A 19437-nucleotide genomic window follows, 5' to 3' on the forward strand; every position below is an offset into this window, starting at 1 on the left:
GGCACTGGCAACTTGAGTGTGAGCAAGCAAGACAAGCAAAATCGAGGAGACCCCATCGAGGAGGCTCAGAGGCATCTAGGATGGACCATCACACAGTGGAAGCATGTATTGTGGTCAGATGAATCAGCATTCCAGGTCTTTTTTGGAAAAAAATTGACCCATGTGCTCCGGACCAAAGACAAAAAGGACCATCCAGACTGTTATGAGCTACAAGTCCAAAAGCCAGGGTCTGTCATGGTATGGGGCTGTGTCAGTGCCCTTGCAAAGATCATTTACACTTCTGTGATGGCAGCATTAAAGCAGAAAAATACATTGAGATCTTAGAGCAACATATGCTGCCTTCAAGACGTCATCTTTTCCAAGAACGTCCATGCATTTTCCAGAAACTTCGTGTTTTCCATGCTGTCACAGCTTTTCCTGATTTAGGGTTGTATTTTCTATACTGCTGTTTTTATATGCAAGACTGCAATTCTTCTACCATTAGGAGACATCAACCAAATAGCTGCAACTGCCAGTTTCTTACCTGACCCCCTCTTCAAACTGCCCTCTGAGGCTAAAGCAGACCCAAATAAATTGAGTAGTATAACAAGCAGCCTACAAGTAATAACCTGGCTCCATAATCTGGCCAAAGCTGGCACTAAGTGTGAGCAAGCAAATCCAAGAAACCCAAGAAAATGCTGACAATTTGCTACAAATGTTCTTTTATTATGATCTTAAATAATATTGAAATAAAGGGGCTATGATGATCCACAGAAAAGACATGCTTTTGTGACTTCCATTTTTAAAATGCATATATTTATAACTTCTATATATAGATTTATATTTATATTCTTATCCAGCAGAAATCTAACCAGGCTGATGGAGAAACCCTTGCACGGCAAATGCGCCGATGCGTTGCATCGTTGGGGCTTCTCGGTTAGCCCAGGATAGTGTGAGCTTTGACGGCGTGGGTTCGTCAGTGTTCAGACTAGAGATGGATGCATATCCAAACAGGCAGTGATTAAAGTGTGCTGAAGTGAGCCCAGTTTTGTTGTTCAAAAATTAAAAAGCTTTGTCTTTTTTAATCTTATAAAAACATTTCAAAAACAAGAACCTGGATACATTTCTACTTTTCAAAAATGAACACTCCTTTACTATTAAAAGAGACAAAAATAGGTAATAAACACACAAAGAAAGAAAGAAAACAAACAGCTATTATTAGAATCAACTCCCTTTGGTAAAAACTGTATTAAACGCATTTTGCATGTTTTTGTCCGTATGGGTTCGAAGTTGAGCCATCTTGTCCTAAAGTCTGCAGTAAGCCTGTAAAAGGTTCACTAGCACAACACAGGTCTCTGTCATAAAAAAGTCTGGTAATATATACAAATTATTTACAACAATAGTGAAATGTTTCTGTGTATGTATAGAGTCTATTGGTAACTGGTGGTGTGTGTGTGTGCTCGAGCTGGTGTATAGGCATTGGGCTTTGCCAGCAACTTTGTAAGGTTTGCAGCCAGCAACAACTGTGCTCACGTCCCATTCTGACATTCAAAAACCAACCTCTGTATGATTTGGAAGCTTCATTCTTTCGTTTCTCAATGCTATCTGTGCTGCACTGCGCACTCCTCAGTTAACACAGGTTAAAGATCTTTATTGCTGTCTGATCTTTTTTTTTTGCTTTTAAATAAATAAAAAAGATTGTACTTTTAGATTGGCCGTAACAATGGGCGATTATGATCTGAGCTATTGAAGACCTGTGGAGTTCCCTATATGGCTGGAAAACAAAGTTAAGTGCACTTCATTTCGCTGCTACAGGTCTGTTGTTTTTCATCAGAGAAGCTCAATACTGACAGCATCTGTCATAGGGAAGCAGATAAATGGAACACGAATGCATTCTCTCCTTATTATATAGATTCTACCTGTACAAACAGTAATACATTAATGCCAGTTCTCCTGCCCGGTCAGTATTCTGGTATCTACACTGTAACAGCTCTGCAAGCCTGGAAACTACCTTTGTTCGATGCTTAGTGCAGCCATCAAACAGACTCACCTGTTTCTTCCCACAGTTTGGCACTCAAACAAGTAGGCATGGGTACAGCTAGAAACGCTGTTAAAAATGAGACATATACCACAGCCGGCCACCACTGCTGTGTGACATAAGAGCTTCTGGGCTTAGCTTTGTGCAGTCACTTTGTCCTTAAAAAGTTGTAGCCAAGTCATCCTTCCCTGCCCACTATACCTTGAACTTCCCCCTTTTCACTCTAAACTGCCCGGGTTCATGGCGTTTTAAAGCTGTTGCTGTACTTGACTCTGTACTTGTTGACGGTCCTGAAGTGAAGGATCTCGGGTTCCTTGGCCGTTGTGCAGGGTAGAAGCCCTTCCCGCCTGTCTCCCATGAGCCACTTGGTGGTGTCAGTTGCCATGTGCTCCTTCACATGTTCTTTCTGCCAGCCGTCCAGCCAGGTTTGGAAGCGCTGGTGCAGTTTCGTGCTCACGTGCTCATGTGACTGTTGAATACACATACTGGTTAATAAAGGACAAAGGATTTTAACTAATAACATAAAAAAACTTCATGTTCATCCTTCAAAACACTTTAAAAAAAATGGGATGGGAAAGAAACATGCATTCAAAAATCAGAAAAGGTTTTCCAATACTTTTGTAGTGTTAATCTTACAACCCCAAATCAAATCAGAAAAAGTTGGGACAGTATGGAAAATGACTTTTGATTGCAGACAGGACGAACCTGAGATATTTTATGTTTTGTCCAGTCAACTTTATTTCATTTGTTAATATACAGTGTATCACAAAAGTGAGTACACCCCTCACATTTCTGCAGATATTTAAGTATATCTTTTCATGGGACAACACTGACAAAATGACACTTTGACACAATGAAAAGTAGTCTGTGTGCAGCTTATATAACAGTGTAAATTTATTCTTCCCTCAAAATAACTCAATATACAGCCATTAATGTACAGCCATTAACCATTTCTAACGATGCAAATTTCCCCATTGTGGGATTAATAAAGGATATCTTATCTTATCTTATCTAATGTCTAAACCACCAGCAACAAAAGTGAGTACACCCCTAAGAGACTACACCCCTAAATGTCCAAATTGAGCACTGCTTGTCATTTTCCCTCCAAAACGTCATGTGACTCATTAGTGTTACTAGGTCTCAGGTGTGCATAGGGAGCAGGTGTGTTCAATTTAGTAGTACAGCTCTCACACTCTCTCATACTGGTCACTGAAAGTTCCAACATGGCACCTCATGGCAAAGAACTCTCTGAGGATCTTAAAAGACGAATTGTTGCGCTACATGAAGATGGCCAAGGCTACAAGAAGATTGCCAACACCCTGAAACTGAGCTGCAGCACAGTGGCCAAGATCATCCAGCGTTTTAAAAGAGCAGGGTCCACTCAGAACAGACCTCGCGTTGGTCGTCCAAAGAAGCTGAGTGCACGTGCTCAGCGTCACATCCCACTGCTGTCTTTGAAAGATAGGCGCAGGAGTGCTGTCAGCATTGCTGCAGAGATTGAAAAGGTGGGGGGTCAGCCTGTCAGTGCTCAGACCATACGCCGCACACTACATCAAATTGGTCTGCATGGCTGTCACCCCAGAAGGAAGCCTCTTCTGAAGTCTCTACACAAGAAAGCCCGCAAACAGTTTGCTGAAGACATGTCAACAAAGGACATGGATTACTGGAACCATGTCCTATGGTCTGATGAGACCAAGATTAATTTGTTTGGTTCAGATGGTCTCAAGCATGTGTGGCGGCAATCAGGTGAGGAGTACAAAGATAAGTGTGTCATGCCTACAGTCAAGCATGGTGGTGGGAATGCCATGGTCTGGGGCTGCATGGGTGCAGCAGGTGTTGGGGAGTTACATTTTATTGAGGGACACATGAACTCCAATATGTACTGTGAAATACTGAAGCAGAGCATGATCCCCTCCCTCCGGAAACTGGGTCGCAGGGCAGTGTTCCAGCATGATAATGACCCCAAACACACCTCTAAGACGACCACTGCTTTATTGAAGAGGCTGAGGGTAAAGGTGATGGACTGGCCAAGCATGTCTCCAGACCTAAACCCAATAGAACATCTTTGGGGCATCCTCAAGCGGAAGGTGGAGGAGCGCAAAGTCTCGAATATCCGCCAGCTCCGTGATGTCGTCATGGAGGAGTGGAAAAGCATTCCAGTGGCAACCTGTGAAGCTCTGGTAAACTCCATGCCCAGGAGAGTTAAGGCAGTTCTGGGAACTTTTTGTGGCCACACAAAATATTGACACTTCAGGAACTTTCACTAAGGGGTGTACTCACTTTTGTTGCCGGTGGTTTAGACATTAATGGCTGTATATTGAGTTATTTTGAGGGAAGAATAAATTTACACTGTTATATAAGCTGCACACAGACTACTTTTCCTTGTGTCAAAGTGTCATTTTGTCAGTGTTGTCCCATGAAAAGATATACTTAAATATCTGCAGAAATGTGAGGGGTGTACTCACTTTTGTGATACACTGTACCTCCATTCCTGCATTTCAGGTCTGTAACACATTCCAAAAAAAGTTGGGACAGGGGCAATTTAGGGCTAGTAATGAGGTGAAAAAACTAAATAATTATGTGATTCCAAACAGGTGATGTCAACAGGTGATTGTAATCATGGTTTGGTACAAAAGCAGCATCCAGGAAAGGAGTCTTTGATAAGCAAAGATGATCAGAGGATCTCCAGTTTGTCAACAAATACATGAGAAAATAATTGAAATGTTTAAAAACAATGTACCTCAAAGAAAGATTGGAAGGGATTTGCATATTTCTCCCTCTACAGTGCATAATATCATTAAACCATTCAAGGAATCAGTAGGAATTTCAGTGCATAAAGGCCAAGGGTGCAGGCTTAAGCTGAACGCCAGTAATCTTCGATCCCTCAAACGGCACTGCATCAAGAACCGCCACTCAACAATAGCTGATATAATCACATGGGTGAGGGATTACTTTGGCAAACCTTTGAAAAGCACTACAATACAGAGTTACATGCACAAATGCCACTTATAACTTTACTGTGCAAAAATGAAGCCTTATGTTAACCATGTCCAGAAGCGGCGTTGACTTCTCTGGGCTAGGAGGCATCTAGGATGGACCATCACACAGTGGAAGCATGTATTGTGGTCAGATGAATCAGCATTCCAGGTCATTTTTGGAAAAAATAGATGCCGTGTGCTCCAGACCAAAGGCAAAAAGGACCATCCAGACTGTTATCAGCCAAGCCAAGTCCAAAAGCCAGGGTCTGTCATGGTATGGGGCTGTGTCAGTGCTCTTGCAAAGGTAATTTACACTTCTGTGATGGCAGCATTAATGCAGAAAAGTACATTGAGATCTTAGAGCAACATATGCTGCCTTCAAGACATCATCTTTTCCAACAAGACAATGCAAAATCATATGCAGCACACATTAAAGGCATGGCTGTGGAAGAAGAGGGTACGGGTACTGGACTGGCCTGCCTGCTAATAAATGAAATGAAGTTGAGCAGATAAAACATGAAAAATCTCAGGTTCATCCTGTCTGCAACCAAATTAAAGTCAAAATAAATGTAAGAAACTATGTGTTTTTATTATTTGCATTTTCCATGCTGTCCCAACTTTTTCTGATTTGGGGTTGTAGAAGGATTCCGTAAGAGATATTTTTCATGACATAACAGAATGACTCATTAAAGTCCTAGATTAAAAAGCCAGCTTGTGTTAATAACAGAGTAAGACAGCTGAAAAAACCCTGAACTTTACCTGATGAGCTCGCATCAGTGCAGTGCGTCGGTACATATAGTCCTCGGACTTGAAGACGTACACCATCTTGTAGGAGTTGAGCTTGAACATGCACTCCATTTTCATGTTCTCTGCATTTTCCTTTTTATCTCCCTCCTTAATTTCCTTCTCCAGCTGCTCACGTCCACGCTGGTACTTCCGGATTCGCCTCAGGTTTCTGGAGCAGCAGGCATGAAGAAAAACATTCAAACAACAAAATATCTCAAGCATAACAATTCAGATGACCCGAAACAGCATAAACTAAGTAGTAATACCTGGGTAGAAAGACAGGCTTTTGAGACAGGTGTTCTCGTAGCTCTGGTGACGTCACATCAGCACTGAGATACCGGCCTACGTAATCGGACCACCGCTAAACACACACACAAACGCTGTTAATAAACAACACAGTAAGAAAATATTACGCATATTTAAACTGTTACAGAAACTTGTACGTGTGGAGACAATTACAAACCCAGAGAAACCAAAGAGAACATTAACATATGGTTTATTCATATTAATTTGGTTATAAGAAGTGATGAATGGCTGTTCATTTAGTAGTATGTCCCTTCCACCACCTTAATATACACTAATCAGCCATAACAGCCATAACCTTGTCCTTTTTATCAGCTCCACTTACCATATAAAAGCACTTTGTAGTTCTACAATTACTGACTGTAGTCCATCTGTTTCTCTACATGCTTTGTTAGCCTGCTTTCACCCTGTTCTTCAATGGTCAGGACCCCCACAGGACCACCACAGAGCAGGTATTATTTAGGTGGTGGATCATTCTCAGCACTGCAGTGACACTGACATGGTGGTGGTGTGTTAGTGTGTGTTGTGCTGGTATGAGTGGATCAGACACAGCAGCGCTGCTGCAGTTTTTAAATACCGTGTCCACTCACTGTCCACTCTATTAGACACACCTATCTAGTTGGTCCACCTTGTAGATGTAAAGTCAGAGACGATTGCTCATCTCTTGTTGCTGTTTGAGTTGGTCATCTTCTAGACCTTCATCGGTGGTCACAGGACGCTGCACACGGGGTGCTGTTGGCTGGATATTTTTTTGGTTGGTGGACTATTCTCAGTCCAGAAGTGACAGTGTCTTGCATTGCTGTGTCTTATCCACTCATAACACCATAACACACACTAACACACCACCACCATGTCAGTGTCACTGCAGTGCTGAGAATAATCCACCACCTAAATAATACCTGCTCTGTGGGGGTCCTGACCATTGAAGAACAGGGTGAAAGCAGGCTAAAAAAATATGTAGAGAAACAGATGGACTACAGTCAGTAATTGTAGAACTACAAAGTGCTATATGGTAAGTGGAGCTGATAACATGGACAGTGTGTGTAGAAACAAGGAGGTGGTTTTAATGTTATGGCTGATCTGTATCTGTAACCCACTGTGACAAGTTATTAGGCAAGAAGCCTAATGACAGCCCCATCGTGCAGCTCTGAGACTGCCCTCAAAAAGCCCAATAATGTTAAAATGGCATTTGCTATAAACGTATCCACGGATACAAACATGCGGTCATTTTAAGGAAAGAAGAAAAGAAGACTCACGTCTGTCTCAACTTGCTCATCTGAGTTCTCCTCCTCCGTGTCCAACAGCTCAATCATCAACTGCACATTCTCGTGATTCTTTACGAACATCAACTAGAAAAGAAAAGAGATATATCTTTAATATATACATCTACATATGTATTTATGAATAATGCATACACATTCATAAATACTCATAAATATTTAAGAAGATAAAGTCTAAAGCAAATTGTAAAATAAGGCCACCCAAGTGCTCATCCAATTTACTGTATGTTCCACCAAATTACTACCTGTGTGTCAAACGTTTACATTTCACATTGTGACTAGATAAATAAAACATACTCTTTCTATAAAAAACACCCCCCAAAACAAATAAGCCACAAGCTGTTCAATGGAAAGGCTTAAAAACTCTGCACAAATCTCAAAGAGCTTTCCAACTTCAGTTCCCAGGATCATCTGTACAAACAGTCTTCTGTAAGTACATAGCAAATTGAACAGTAGTCTCTTTGACAATTTGCCAGCTTGAGTTTTCCTCCCAACCTTGGCAGAGGAGTGAGATATAATTCAACAAGCACTGAATAAACAAAGATGACAGCTGGTTCACAGCCATGGGCTCAGTGACTTGGTGAGGGAGAAAGCACATTAGGGCATGACTAGAGTTTAAGATAACGGTATTTGGTCACATTAAACAGAAGTGTGTCTAAAAGAGAAACGTGCGCTGCAGTAGGGAGATGGAATAATAAAGAAAAACAATTAATATTAGAGATGGAAGGATCGATCGGCTATGTATCGAAATCGTCCGATTTTTAATCAAAATATGCGATCGGTCGATATTTCCTAAATTCAGCAGATCCGATCGCGTGATATATAAAGATCACCTCTATGTTAAGCTTAACAGCTCAGTGGATTGATCCAGACTTTGAGCTACAAAGCACCAACCATCGCATCACCATTCGTCAACCATCGCATTTCACAACCTAAAATAACATAATTAACGTTGTGCATCATACATACGATGTAATTTTGCTGATTGAAATATTTACTTTAAAAGATAATTCAACCCGATCCCATCTGAGTCGATTCTATGAGCACATTATATAAATTCGTGGTTCACTTTGGTAAATCGTAAGCGGTTCTTGCTTGTGATGTAGATGAGAACAGAAAACTTTACAGAGCCGAGCAGAGGCAAAAGTTTATTCATTACTAAATTGGTTAGTTCAGGATCATCTGCTCTGACTGACAAAAAACTTTTAGCTCCACAGGCAGAACGAGTCTGACTCGGTTACCGCTCTGTGGTAATAGCAGTTTAATTAAGCTTTTTAATTAAGCTTTTTAATGTAAGAGAGTCACACAAAATGTTCTGTAGTAGCTGGTGTTTATTTAAAACCATGACATTCATTAATAACAGAAAAGAAACTTACGCTTTGCATAAAATGAATCGACTCCTGAATCACTTATATCGATACTGTGAACAGAGCATCTCTCTTAAAGACACACGCCGTTGCTTTTGTCACCGGTTTATCTGTTAGCCCTATTTTTAAGGTTTTTTCAGACTGAACTGGATAACATTAAACCTGCGTGTGTGTGTGTGTGTGTGTGTGTGGTCAGTTAGACTAATGAAATATGTCTCCTGTGGGTGAAAAAATGAATTGCTTTAGTTTTAGAAGTAAAAAAAAAAAATCTCGCAATGCCACGCCCCCTGGTCAGGCACTCGCGCCCCCCCAGACAAGTACTCGCCCAACCTCCCCCTCCCCCCGGGGGGCGTGCTTAGTCTAAATATAATCATTACAGTATTGGCTGTATTTGTTTGATTTACTTTGTTTATTTACTGTTAATTTTGCATGTTGCACCCATCCCCCCCAACCCCACCCCCGATCGGAATCGGCTATCGGCCGATCGCCCTGAAAGGAGAACGAAATCGGTGCCAAAAACCCAGATCGGTACATCTGTAATTAATATTATGTTATTATAATTATTGCAAGGTCCTGACATCAACCTTCTCAAGAACATGTTTGGGCCAGAAAACCAATACATTTGAAAGGTTGCTTGGTTAAACTCGACTGCTTCCGCCAAGTAGAGTGAATAAATATTCACCCAGAATGGTGGCAAAGGCTATAAAAATAGTCATCTTAAGACAATGAAGTGCAAACAAAACCTATAGAATAAATGTGTCTGCTGAAAAGATACAGTGCGTAGAGAGTTAAGTGTTCACCTTGAAACAGTTCTCCTCTGCCATGAGCTGCTCTGCTTTTCGCTGGTAGGCTCCTTCAGCGGTGGCTCTCGAAGTTTGCGTGGTAAGTGAGCCGCCGGTGGCGTTGCTGCTGCTTTCTGACAGATACAGATCTGTTACCTGAACGCAGAGCTCATCACTCACTATATGCTGCAGCTGCACAGAGAGGAACATGGAGAGAGACGAACTTATATCTGTTCTGTTTATAATTTCATGTGCCAAAAGGGAAAACTGGTACAAATACTGGTTATGTATTGAGTCTCTTTAAGAAGATGCTTAATGTTTAATTAATTCTGCTCAATGCATTGTTCATTATTGCGGTGTGAATAGCATGTGCTAGTCTCCCATTATGCTGCATTTGGGTAGTCAGCATGGCAACCTGGCAACTACAGAGCTCTAAGGGTCATTTTCTAATAAGAGTCCACAATCTACACTGCGATCTGTGTCTGGACCTCTGTGATCAAACTGTGGCATGTCATACATAAAGGCAAAAAATATGAAACAATATCTAAGGCTTAGAGTGTTTCTTGGCCTCAATCATTTTGAAACGAACAGAAGAACCTTCCTAGAGTTAGCCTTCCAGTCAAATTGGGCATCAAGACAAGTAGGGCCTTGGTCAAGGAGGTAAGGAAGGACCCAATGGTCACTCTATAAGAGCTCAAGCTAAGAGAACCTCTTGGATAGACACCCATGTTTGCATCACTTCATAAATCAGGACTTTTATGGCAAAGTAGCAAGACAGAAACCACTGTTAAGTGTGGGTTTTGCTAAACAGCATGAAGTAGAAGGGAAAAAAAGATTCTTTGTTTTAAAGAGCTTAAAACTGCACTCTGGTAAGAATTGAGAGATGGATGAATGCAGCCAAATAAATGAGTATCCTTGACGAAAACCTCCAGAAACACTTTTCAACACGACAATGACCTCAATTCAATTTATCAATTCAAAAAATTAAGCTGTTTTTCATTCAATAGCATGAATGATGGCCTGGTTTTGGAAAAATATAAGCAATAATGTACAGTAAACATAATCAGTAAATAAGCAGACTGGTTCTCGTATGGATCTGTAGGTTTTCCATTATACTAACACTATAATCAAGGCGCTACCTAATTCATGGCCATGAAAATCCGTCCGTGATATGAGACATTTCCCATGAAATGTGCAATTTGCTTTGAAATTCAAAAGTTTACCATTTTTTTTATTCGCGTATGGTATAAAATGTGAGGTGCAATATGAGGCAGTCCGAAACTAGTGTAACATACTTTTCTGTGGTGTAGCGTGCTTACAGTGTTGGATGTATATGTTTACGTATTAAATGCATTTTGTCCTTTTGGGGATTCCATAATAATTAAAGGAAAAGTGTGCTTCTCTACACACGTGATCATATCTGTGCTGCGTCTCAAAAGAACAAGCCAGTAAAGTATTATGCTCCTAACAGTTCGTCTATGTACAGTTTATATCTTAATTTATAAACTCAGCAAACTCTAAAGACCCTCGGTCACATTGGCAATCGGTTCGACAAAATGTCCAAGATGTCGAAGTCTAAAGCAGCTAAAAACACTACTAAGGTAACTGAGTTTGGAAAACTCCCAACCAGTTCTGTGGATGCAGAGGAGGGTGTGTCAAAACACAGACAAGTATTTTCGTCTTTGAGAGGGAGCTATTAAAGTAGGCTGACTGTGTATTGCAGCTTCCATTTATTCCATCATTCATTTTATGAGTGTTATTTAATGACTGCCGTAAAATTTGGCAATTTTGTTTGAAAATCCGTAAAATCTGTGATTTTTGAAAAACGAGGTCCATAAAATGAAGCACATTTTCCTGTGAATTTAGTAGGGCCCTAACTATAATGAATGATTGTGTTCATAATAATGATGTCTTTATGAGCTCCATTTGCCAACCAAAACCCCTAAACCATGTAAATCATGGGCCAAAGGTCAAGCCATGGAGGAACTTTTAATTACTAAAGAAAATTCCAATTAGTGATACAGCAACCACAGGTCATCTCCACAATCCCCAGTCTGTTCTCATTAACTGGAACTGCTGACTTTTGAAAGGCATGTAGCACAGAGGCTTGTGTGCTCTGTTCAGACTGCACTCCGAACGGATTAAGCAATGACAAAGATGGCATTGAAGGACTTGATGAAGACTGGACAACAAACGGAAGCATGCTGTACTTTTCCTATTTGGACAGAGAGCTGACACTGTAGCACTAGCTAATGCACTGAAGAAGCAGAAGAGCACAGACCTGCCTGACGATGCTCTGGATCAGTTTGTCCATGGTGAAGGCAATGTAGGCATGAATCGTGAACATCTCTCTCAGAGAGTCCTCGTACAGAGACGCCTCCATGTTCCCGTCCAGCATGCTGCGCACCATCTCCAGAAAGGCTGAGTAGTAGTCTTCAACCTCAATGTCCACTGACAGACAGAGAAAAAAAAAGGAGAAAAAAGAAGACATTACAATGGAAATAGAACGCAGTTACAAGTGTCAGACAGATGACTTAACGTTCCTCTAAACTGGTTATGTGAAAAACTACAAAGGAACCTCCATTTAATGGATTTCGATTTTAATGGACAAAATCTGGAAGGCCGAACGTCCGGTCCGATTGCCAAGACCAGTAGTTCAGTAATCGTCCGCTAGCCAGCACACGTCTCTCTGATTACATGAGTGATAGACTTTATTTTGTCGGGAGGCTCACTTTGTTTTCACCTTTTTCTCTGTGTTTTATGCTTAATTTTTGTGCTTAAAGTTGTAGTGCTTTCACTTCATTTGAACATTTTCGTTACCTTTGGATTGGAATCTCACTTAAAATGGTGGAGTACCCTACGTAGTGCACTTCACAGGAACAACTGGGGTGAATGGAACGCTCCTACAGAATTGGCGCTAGTGGTTGAAAGACCGCTTTTTGAACCAATCAGACCTTCTGATTTTAATTGTTAGTAAGAAATGCTGTTATTTGCATGTATTCAGTTTGCGTCACACAGATGACGTGTCAATGAAACGCTTGATTGGCTTTCTAATGAGTTAGTGTTTTACTTCACAACCGGGAAAAGTTTGGAGGTTTTTAATTATAAGCACATTTACAAAATAACGGATTCTATTCCTAATGGGACAACACACGGTTATAAATCTAATAGCATCTGGAAAAACATAAGCTAAGGTAAGCAGTGGTTCTGATTTTTTTTTTTTCCCATCTTCTCCGCCTTTAGCTCAGCCAATTGTTCAATTTGCATCGTGCTTCCTCTCTGTCTATGCCGAACTCTGCCCTGACCGAGGAGATCGAAGCTAACCCATATCCCCTCCGAAACATGGGCAGCAGCCGGATGCATCTTTGCCACCCACACATTGATGCTCATACCAATCGTTGCTCATACAGCCGCCCAGCTTCGAACCAGTGAAGCAGAGCTGGATTCCAGATACACCGTAGTTGCAGTATGTCTTTTTACCGCTGCGCCACCTGAGCGGCTTTTTTTTTTGCTGTGTTTTGGATTTTGGCCGCTGTGCCGTGATTTATCGCGTGCTTTTGTTTTGCAATTAACTGGTACCTTCTTGTTACTGAAATTACATTCATTTGCACAATGACTAGGAAAGTAAAGGCACTAAGTAAAATGGCAAAATACAGTCGCTAATCTGTTGTTGTTTATCTGAACTTACATATTATTTGTTTATTTCTACGCTATATTTCTAATATATGTTTTGTGTACATTATATTGACTCGTGACTTGACTCGTACTCTAGCCTAAAGACTCGGACTCGTATTTTGTGACTTGTGAACATCTCAGCTTTAGAGAGACTGAGAAAAAGAGCTTATAGTCTGGATTTAGCGCCATCTGATTTCCACCTTTTTGGACGCTCAAAGAAGCTTTAAGGGGAAGAAGATTTTTTATGTGATGATGATGAGAAAGCAGCGATTCATCAAAGGCTACACGCTCAACCCAAAAAATTTTTTGCTGATGGCATAAAAAAGTTGGTACGACGTTGGTAAAAATGCATCGGAAGGTGACTATGTAGAAAAGTGATGCAATTTGTGTTTGAAATGCTTAATAAAATAGAGTTTTAAAAAGTGTGGAAACTTTTTGAAGAACCCTCGTAATATTAGATGTCCTCCACAAAAGGAAATTGGTTAAAAGTACTTGATAAATCAGTTTTTTTAACAGAATAATGTTAATTCTATTTTTATCAGTGTAAAGATGGCCAGCCAGTGCTCAGCCTCTGAGAACAAATGACTGTACTCACTGGGTTCCTTAAGCCGGAGCTGAACAGCAGGGTTGTCGTTTTTGTCTCGTTTAAGTCCGAGCACCTCCCTTTCCCAGTCCCTCTCCCTCAGCTCCTCCTCGATCTGGCGCTCGGCCTGCGTGTACAGTCGTAGGAGCCGTGTGCACAGAGTCTGGTGCAGCCGGAAGAAGATGTACAAGTTATTATTGACTAGGAACAGGTTGTAGGCGTCATCGCACGAGCGAAGCTTCTGCGCTGCCGAGTTGTTAAAGAGCAGTTTGGACTTGCTGGGGCTTCCCGTTACGCCGTTGTGCTTCTTTAAGTCTCCTTCATCCAGGTCAGCATCCTCTTCGTCCTCCTCTTCCTCCTCGGCATCTGACAGCACCCCCCGTTGAGAGAAAAGCAGGTCAGGGATGAAGTGGTAAATGATTTGCTTGATCTTGTACTTGTCCTCTTTTTGGATGCTGGTCTGTCTCTTGACATGGTGGATGATGAGGGCGGCGGCATCTTCTAGAATTTGCCGGTCGTCGTAAGTGAAGGTGAGGTGAGGGCCACTGGGGGGCGTCCCGTTTTCCTCAGAGGCCTGTTCCTGGTGCTTTAGAGATAAACACAAATCTGTTTTTACTTTCTGACCTTTTTTTTGCTGCATGAACACATTTGTCAACTAGACTAAACAGGGTAATAGCAAATTCTATTTTAGTCTATTAACTTATATTCATTTATTTATTGTCTGCTTTATCACCACTTTATTTAGATCAGGGTCACAAGAGTCTCACACACACACACACATTTCACAATTTTTTGTCTTTGAACCTGTGGGAGTAAACCAAGCACCCATAGACACAAGGGGAACATGCAAACACCACACAGAGAGGACCCTGGCTGCCTGGCCGGGAAACCAAACCCAGGCCCTTCGTGCTGTGAGGTGACAGCGCTAGCCTCTGTGCTGCCCATTAACATATATGCATTTTTCATAGCTGTTAAACGCTTAGGCTTACAATTGTCTTGGAAATTAAAAAAAGCACAATTAATAATAGTAGTTACTTGGTGCTTGGGTGGCGCAACGGTAAAACAAACTAACCCACTACTGCTGAGATCCAGGGTTAGAGTCTCAGTATGCTCTTAGCCGGTTGGTCGCCTACACAGAGTTACATTAATTGTACTTCAGATGAAGTATTGTTAGTTAATTTTTTTTCTTGGAGACATGAAGTCAGTCAGTGCTGCCTATTAGGCTGCATTTACAGCTGTGCTTCTATGCGCAGATTTGCAGCTCTGACTTTCGTTTTTAAAGCTTGCCGCTGAGTGCCAAGTTCAATCTGATTGAACTTTGACCCAGTTTGACTCTTTGACTTTAAAATAGTCGCCAATGAAACAAACTGTTTGTATGATGTACACTAAAGTGAAGCACAGACATGCCGGAGAAAAACTGATCTCCCTTTCCTCCAACTATAAATCTAACAAGATATTGTGAGAAAAATACATCATGGTGACTAGAGAGCTGTGAAACATGGACAACGGGGTATAGATAGTTTCCAAATCCTATAGTAGCTTGTTGTGGCTTTGTATACACGACTCTTTAATATGATTTAATTCATCCTCAGATTAATGCCTAGTTCACACTACACGATTTTTACCCTGATTTTCGCTCCCCGACTGGTCACCACTAGATGTGGCAGCTCGGGAGCAACTTGGCGTTTGCTCGGCGATCGAAACTCGGCTCTCAATCGCTGTGTGAACTACTCAACAACTCGATCCGAGCAGCTGAGGAGAGATATCTAGCATGTTGAATATCTGGATCAGTCGGTTGCGACTGGCAATGAGTGTGGTGAGGGGGATAATATAGTTTCTATCAGAATACAACGGCACACACACAAGCTTTACAATATTTGTGATCTTATCGTCTACGCCAAACCATAATACCAACATTGCATTACAAAAAAATATTTATTAACCTCCAACTCGCTGCAGAACTAAACAATCCCTGCTGGTCACGTTGCCAAATTCTCTTTGATTTTACGCTGCACATCAGCGCACAAACAACTTTGATCGCTCGCTACTTGTTGACGTGCATTTTTGGACGTGGTATCATTAAACCCCTCGTCACTTATCGTGTTTGTTTTCGTGACAGAACGTAGTTTGGGAGACCGGAGAAGCTCGTCTGCGATTCCAGTTGGTGATAGATGGTGTAGTGTGAAACCCCCTATCGCTGATCAGTCGTGTAGTGTGAAAGCCACACCGACTTGAAAGACTCCCGATTACAAGAGATCCAGTTGTGTAGTGTGAACTGTACAGCGACCTAACGACTTGGAAAATTGTGTAGTGTGAACTTGGCATAACAAAACAATAGAGTTTCAAGAAGCCACTTTATTTTTTGCTGGGTGTTTATCTTTTCATGTCTCCAAATGATGAGTCCTTGGAGTGTTCTTCTGTTAAACTAAAATACATTTTATACAAAACTGCATGTAAATTAATCGTCAAGACTTGGTGCTCAGTGACATGGCCAGCAGAAAGCGGCAGGAAGCTTAAACACTGCAGTATGTGCCAATTTGCTTATCAAGTGGAAACTGCCTTAGGGTGGCAAACAATGGCTGTACCTGTTTCACTACAATGAGAACTCTTTTTTAATATAAATACTGGAATATATGGAATGGGATAGAAATACTCATTTAAAAAATGAGCTCACTACTACACTACACTATTCTTGGATTGAAATTTGACTAAATCTGACTGGGTGTCTTACTTCATCATAGATGCTCTCGATCTCGTTGAGGAGAGTCTTGGAGCGTAGCACCTTGGTGTCGTTTTGCTTGAAGTTAATGCCTTGATGGTCAAGAGACTTTAAGTAATATTTTTCGTTCTGCTGGCGCCATATCTTATTAAAGCCTCGTTGTGCTTCTCTCCACTCCTCCTCCTTCAGTTTTAACCTAGAACACACACAATATGTCCCTTTAATAGAGAGTAAAGCTTCAACATTAACTGCATAAGAACGTTGCTGTAACTGTGCAAAAGAAGTCTGTATAATACATGAAACTAGCTGTGGCTAACAATGTGCATGCCCAACGTATTTCAACAAAGTTCACCTAGTTTTTATTTATTTATTAGGATCTTAACGTCATGTTTAACACACTTTGGTTACATTCATGACAGGACAGGTAGTTACTCGTTACACAAGATTCATCAGTTCACAAGTTTAATGTCAAACACAGTTATGGACAATTTTGTATCTCCGGTTCACCGGGAGGAAACCCACGCAGACACGGGGAGAACAGTTCACCTAGAAGCATAACGTCTAAACAGTAGCTACCTATGGAACTATATATTTTTTTGAATACAAATCATTCAGAAGTGACACAAAGCACTCGAGTGGCGCAGTGGTCTGAAGTGTTAGCATACCACTGCATGCTATTTGAACTGGCGAGTTCAAATCTCAGCAGCTGCCGACCAGGTGTCCACACAAACACAATTGAGCGTGTTTGAGGGAGGAAAGGTCAGACAGGGTCTCTTCCTGCCGTGGTATGCAATGTCCGGGACTCGTCTGGGCACCTCCGCGAGTGGGGTGGGGGGATACATGGAGCGTAGCATGGATTTCCATATGTGATACGGCTCTAAGTGGGAATCCGACACGGATCATGTGATAAGAAGTGGCACCCGTCTGAGAAGGCATATGGTGATCCTGCTCTTCTTGATCAGATCAGGGGTTGTGAGTAGGTGAAAAAAAGGGAGAACAATCCAGAAAAAAGAAGTGACACCTAAAGTATGAGCATACTATAAACAGAATTATAAGGTGTTTAAGCTTTGCGATTTTGAAACACATACCTCTTAAGCACAATGGGGACAGAGATTGCTGGATTTTTCTTCAGTCCATCAATGATGTCTAGGGCTTTTTCTCCGTATATCCGGTGGATAGCTTTTCTGTGGATGACATCAGACGTGCCACCAAGCGTGTTATCCAATCGGAACTTAGCCTGTTCCTCAGCGGGCATGCGCGAGAGCTTCTTTTGTACTGATTCCAGCACCCGGATAGTAGACAGGTTCGTCTCCAGAACCACATCCAGCTAAAAGTGAAATGGCAGCATTATAACTATGCAACCCAATATTACAACATAAGATGTAGGTAAAGTATTAAGTTAGGGCTTAGTTATTTGTTTAACCATGGAACATTTATTAAAATGATTTTTTTTAAAAGGGGGATGCACAAAAACAATTGTCCCCCTTCCAATGCATATACAGCGCCCTCCACAATTATTGGCACCCCTGGTTAAGATGTGTTAAAAGCCTTAAAATAAATTCAATATTTATTGCAGAAGCATAATCTCACACTGAAAAATTGTAGAAAAATTTAACCCTTAACTCAAGTGAAATAAAAAAAAAAAGAAGAAGTAGAAAATAATAAAAAGAAAATAAATAATTATTTTTCATAAAATCACCACAAATGTTCCACAATTATTGGCACCCCTAACAATTCCTAGAAAATAAATGTAATTGAAGCATTTCTGTCATTTCTACTGTAGTTCATAAAGTTGATCACAGTATCTAGGAACCTTTAATTAGTAATTCATCTCTTCCTGTTTCCCTGGGGTATAAATATGACGTGACACAGAGGCCTATTTCTCTTATCCACTCTTCAACATGGGAAAGACAAGAGAACACACCATTCAAGTAAGGCAGATGTGTGTCGACCTTCATAAGTCAGGCAATGGCTACAAAACAGCCACTCGCCTACACCTGCCCATATCTACAGTCAGAGGAATCATCAAGAAGTTTAAAACAACTGGAACAGTGGCAAACAAGCCTGGACCAGGACACAAGTTTAGCTTGCCACCACGCACAGTGAGGAGGATGGTAAGAGAAGTAAAAAGTTCTCCAAAGCTCACTGTTAGAGAATTTCATCAAAGAGTAGCATCTTGGGGGTCACAAAGTCTCCATAACAACCATCAAGCGCTATCTACATGCCAACAAGCTATTTGGGAGGCATGCACGGAAAAAGCCTTTTCTCACTTACAAGCATAAACGTAAACGTCTGGAGTTCGCTAATGCCTGGTTCACACTACACGATTTTTGCCCTGATTTTCGCTCGGCGACTGGTCGGCGCTTTGATTTGCCGGCTCGGGAGCAACTAAGAATTCGCTCGGCGATCAAAACTCGGCTCTCAGTCGCTAAGTGTGAACTATCCAACAACTCCATCCGACCGGCTCGCCGAGCGCTCGGAGTGCTAGATCGAGTTTTCTAGCACGTCAGATATCTGATCTCAGATGTGCGACTGGGAATGAGTGACATGTCAAACAGCCAATGAGAACGCAGGATACGGTGTGAGGGGAAACGCAGGAGAGGATATAGTTTATATCAGAATACACCGGCACACACACGTTTTACAGTATTTCTGATTTGATCGTCCTCTACAAAACATAATACCCATGCTGCATTGCAAAATTATTAATTAACCTCAAACTTACTATAGAACAATCCATACTGTTCGTGTTGCCAAATCCACTCAGATTCATTTATTTTTCCTCCTTGATTTTAAGCTGCACATCAGCGCACAAACACTTTGATCACTCGCCACTTGCTGACGTGCATTTTTGGACGTGGTATCATTAAACCCCTCGTCACTTCTCACGTGTGTTTTTGTAAAGAAAAAAAAGGGAGACCAGAGAAGCTCGCCTGAGATTCCAGTT

General features: G+C 41.4%; 1 protein-coding gene across 3 annotated transcripts in view; it reads right to left on the reverse strand.

Annotated features, from left to right (window-relative positions):
- Window positions 1-678: 678 nt before the first annotated feature.
- sin3aa (SIN3 transcription regulator family member Aa) overlaps window positions 679-19437 on the reverse strand; it is a 46841-nt gene continuing 28082 nt past the window's right edge. For all 3 annotated transcript variants that reach the window (XM_062993670.1, XM_062993659.1, XM_062993663.1), the window contains exons 13-21: window positions 17579-17817; window positions 16503-16686; window positions 13784-14357; window positions 11795-11964; window positions 9532-9705; window positions 7341-7433; window positions 6048-6142; window positions 5755-5950; window positions 679-2486 (exon numbers count right to left, since the gene is read on the reverse strand). In XM_062993670.1, coding sequence (XP_062849740.1) covers window positions 2256-2486; window positions 5755-5950; window positions 6048-6142; window positions 7341-7433; window positions 9532-9705; window positions 11795-11964; window positions 13784-14357; window positions 16503-16686; window positions 17579-17817 — 1956 coding nt within the window. In that variant the 3' untranslated portion in view covers window positions 679-2255. The remainder of the gene's footprint in view (window positions 2487-5754; window positions 5951-6047; window positions 6143-7340; window positions 7434-9531; window positions 9706-11794; window positions 11965-13783; window positions 14358-16502; window positions 16687-17578; window positions 17818-19437) is intronic.

The sequence above is a fragment of the Trichomycterus rosablanca genome, chromosome 1 (assembly GCF_030014385.1).
Source record: "Trichomycterus rosablanca isolate fTriRos1 chromosome 1, fTriRos1.hap1, whole genome shotgun sequence".
Classification (NCBI taxonomy): domain Eukaryota; kingdom Metazoa; phylum Chordata; class Actinopteri; order Siluriformes; family Trichomycteridae; genus Trichomycterus; species Trichomycterus rosablanca.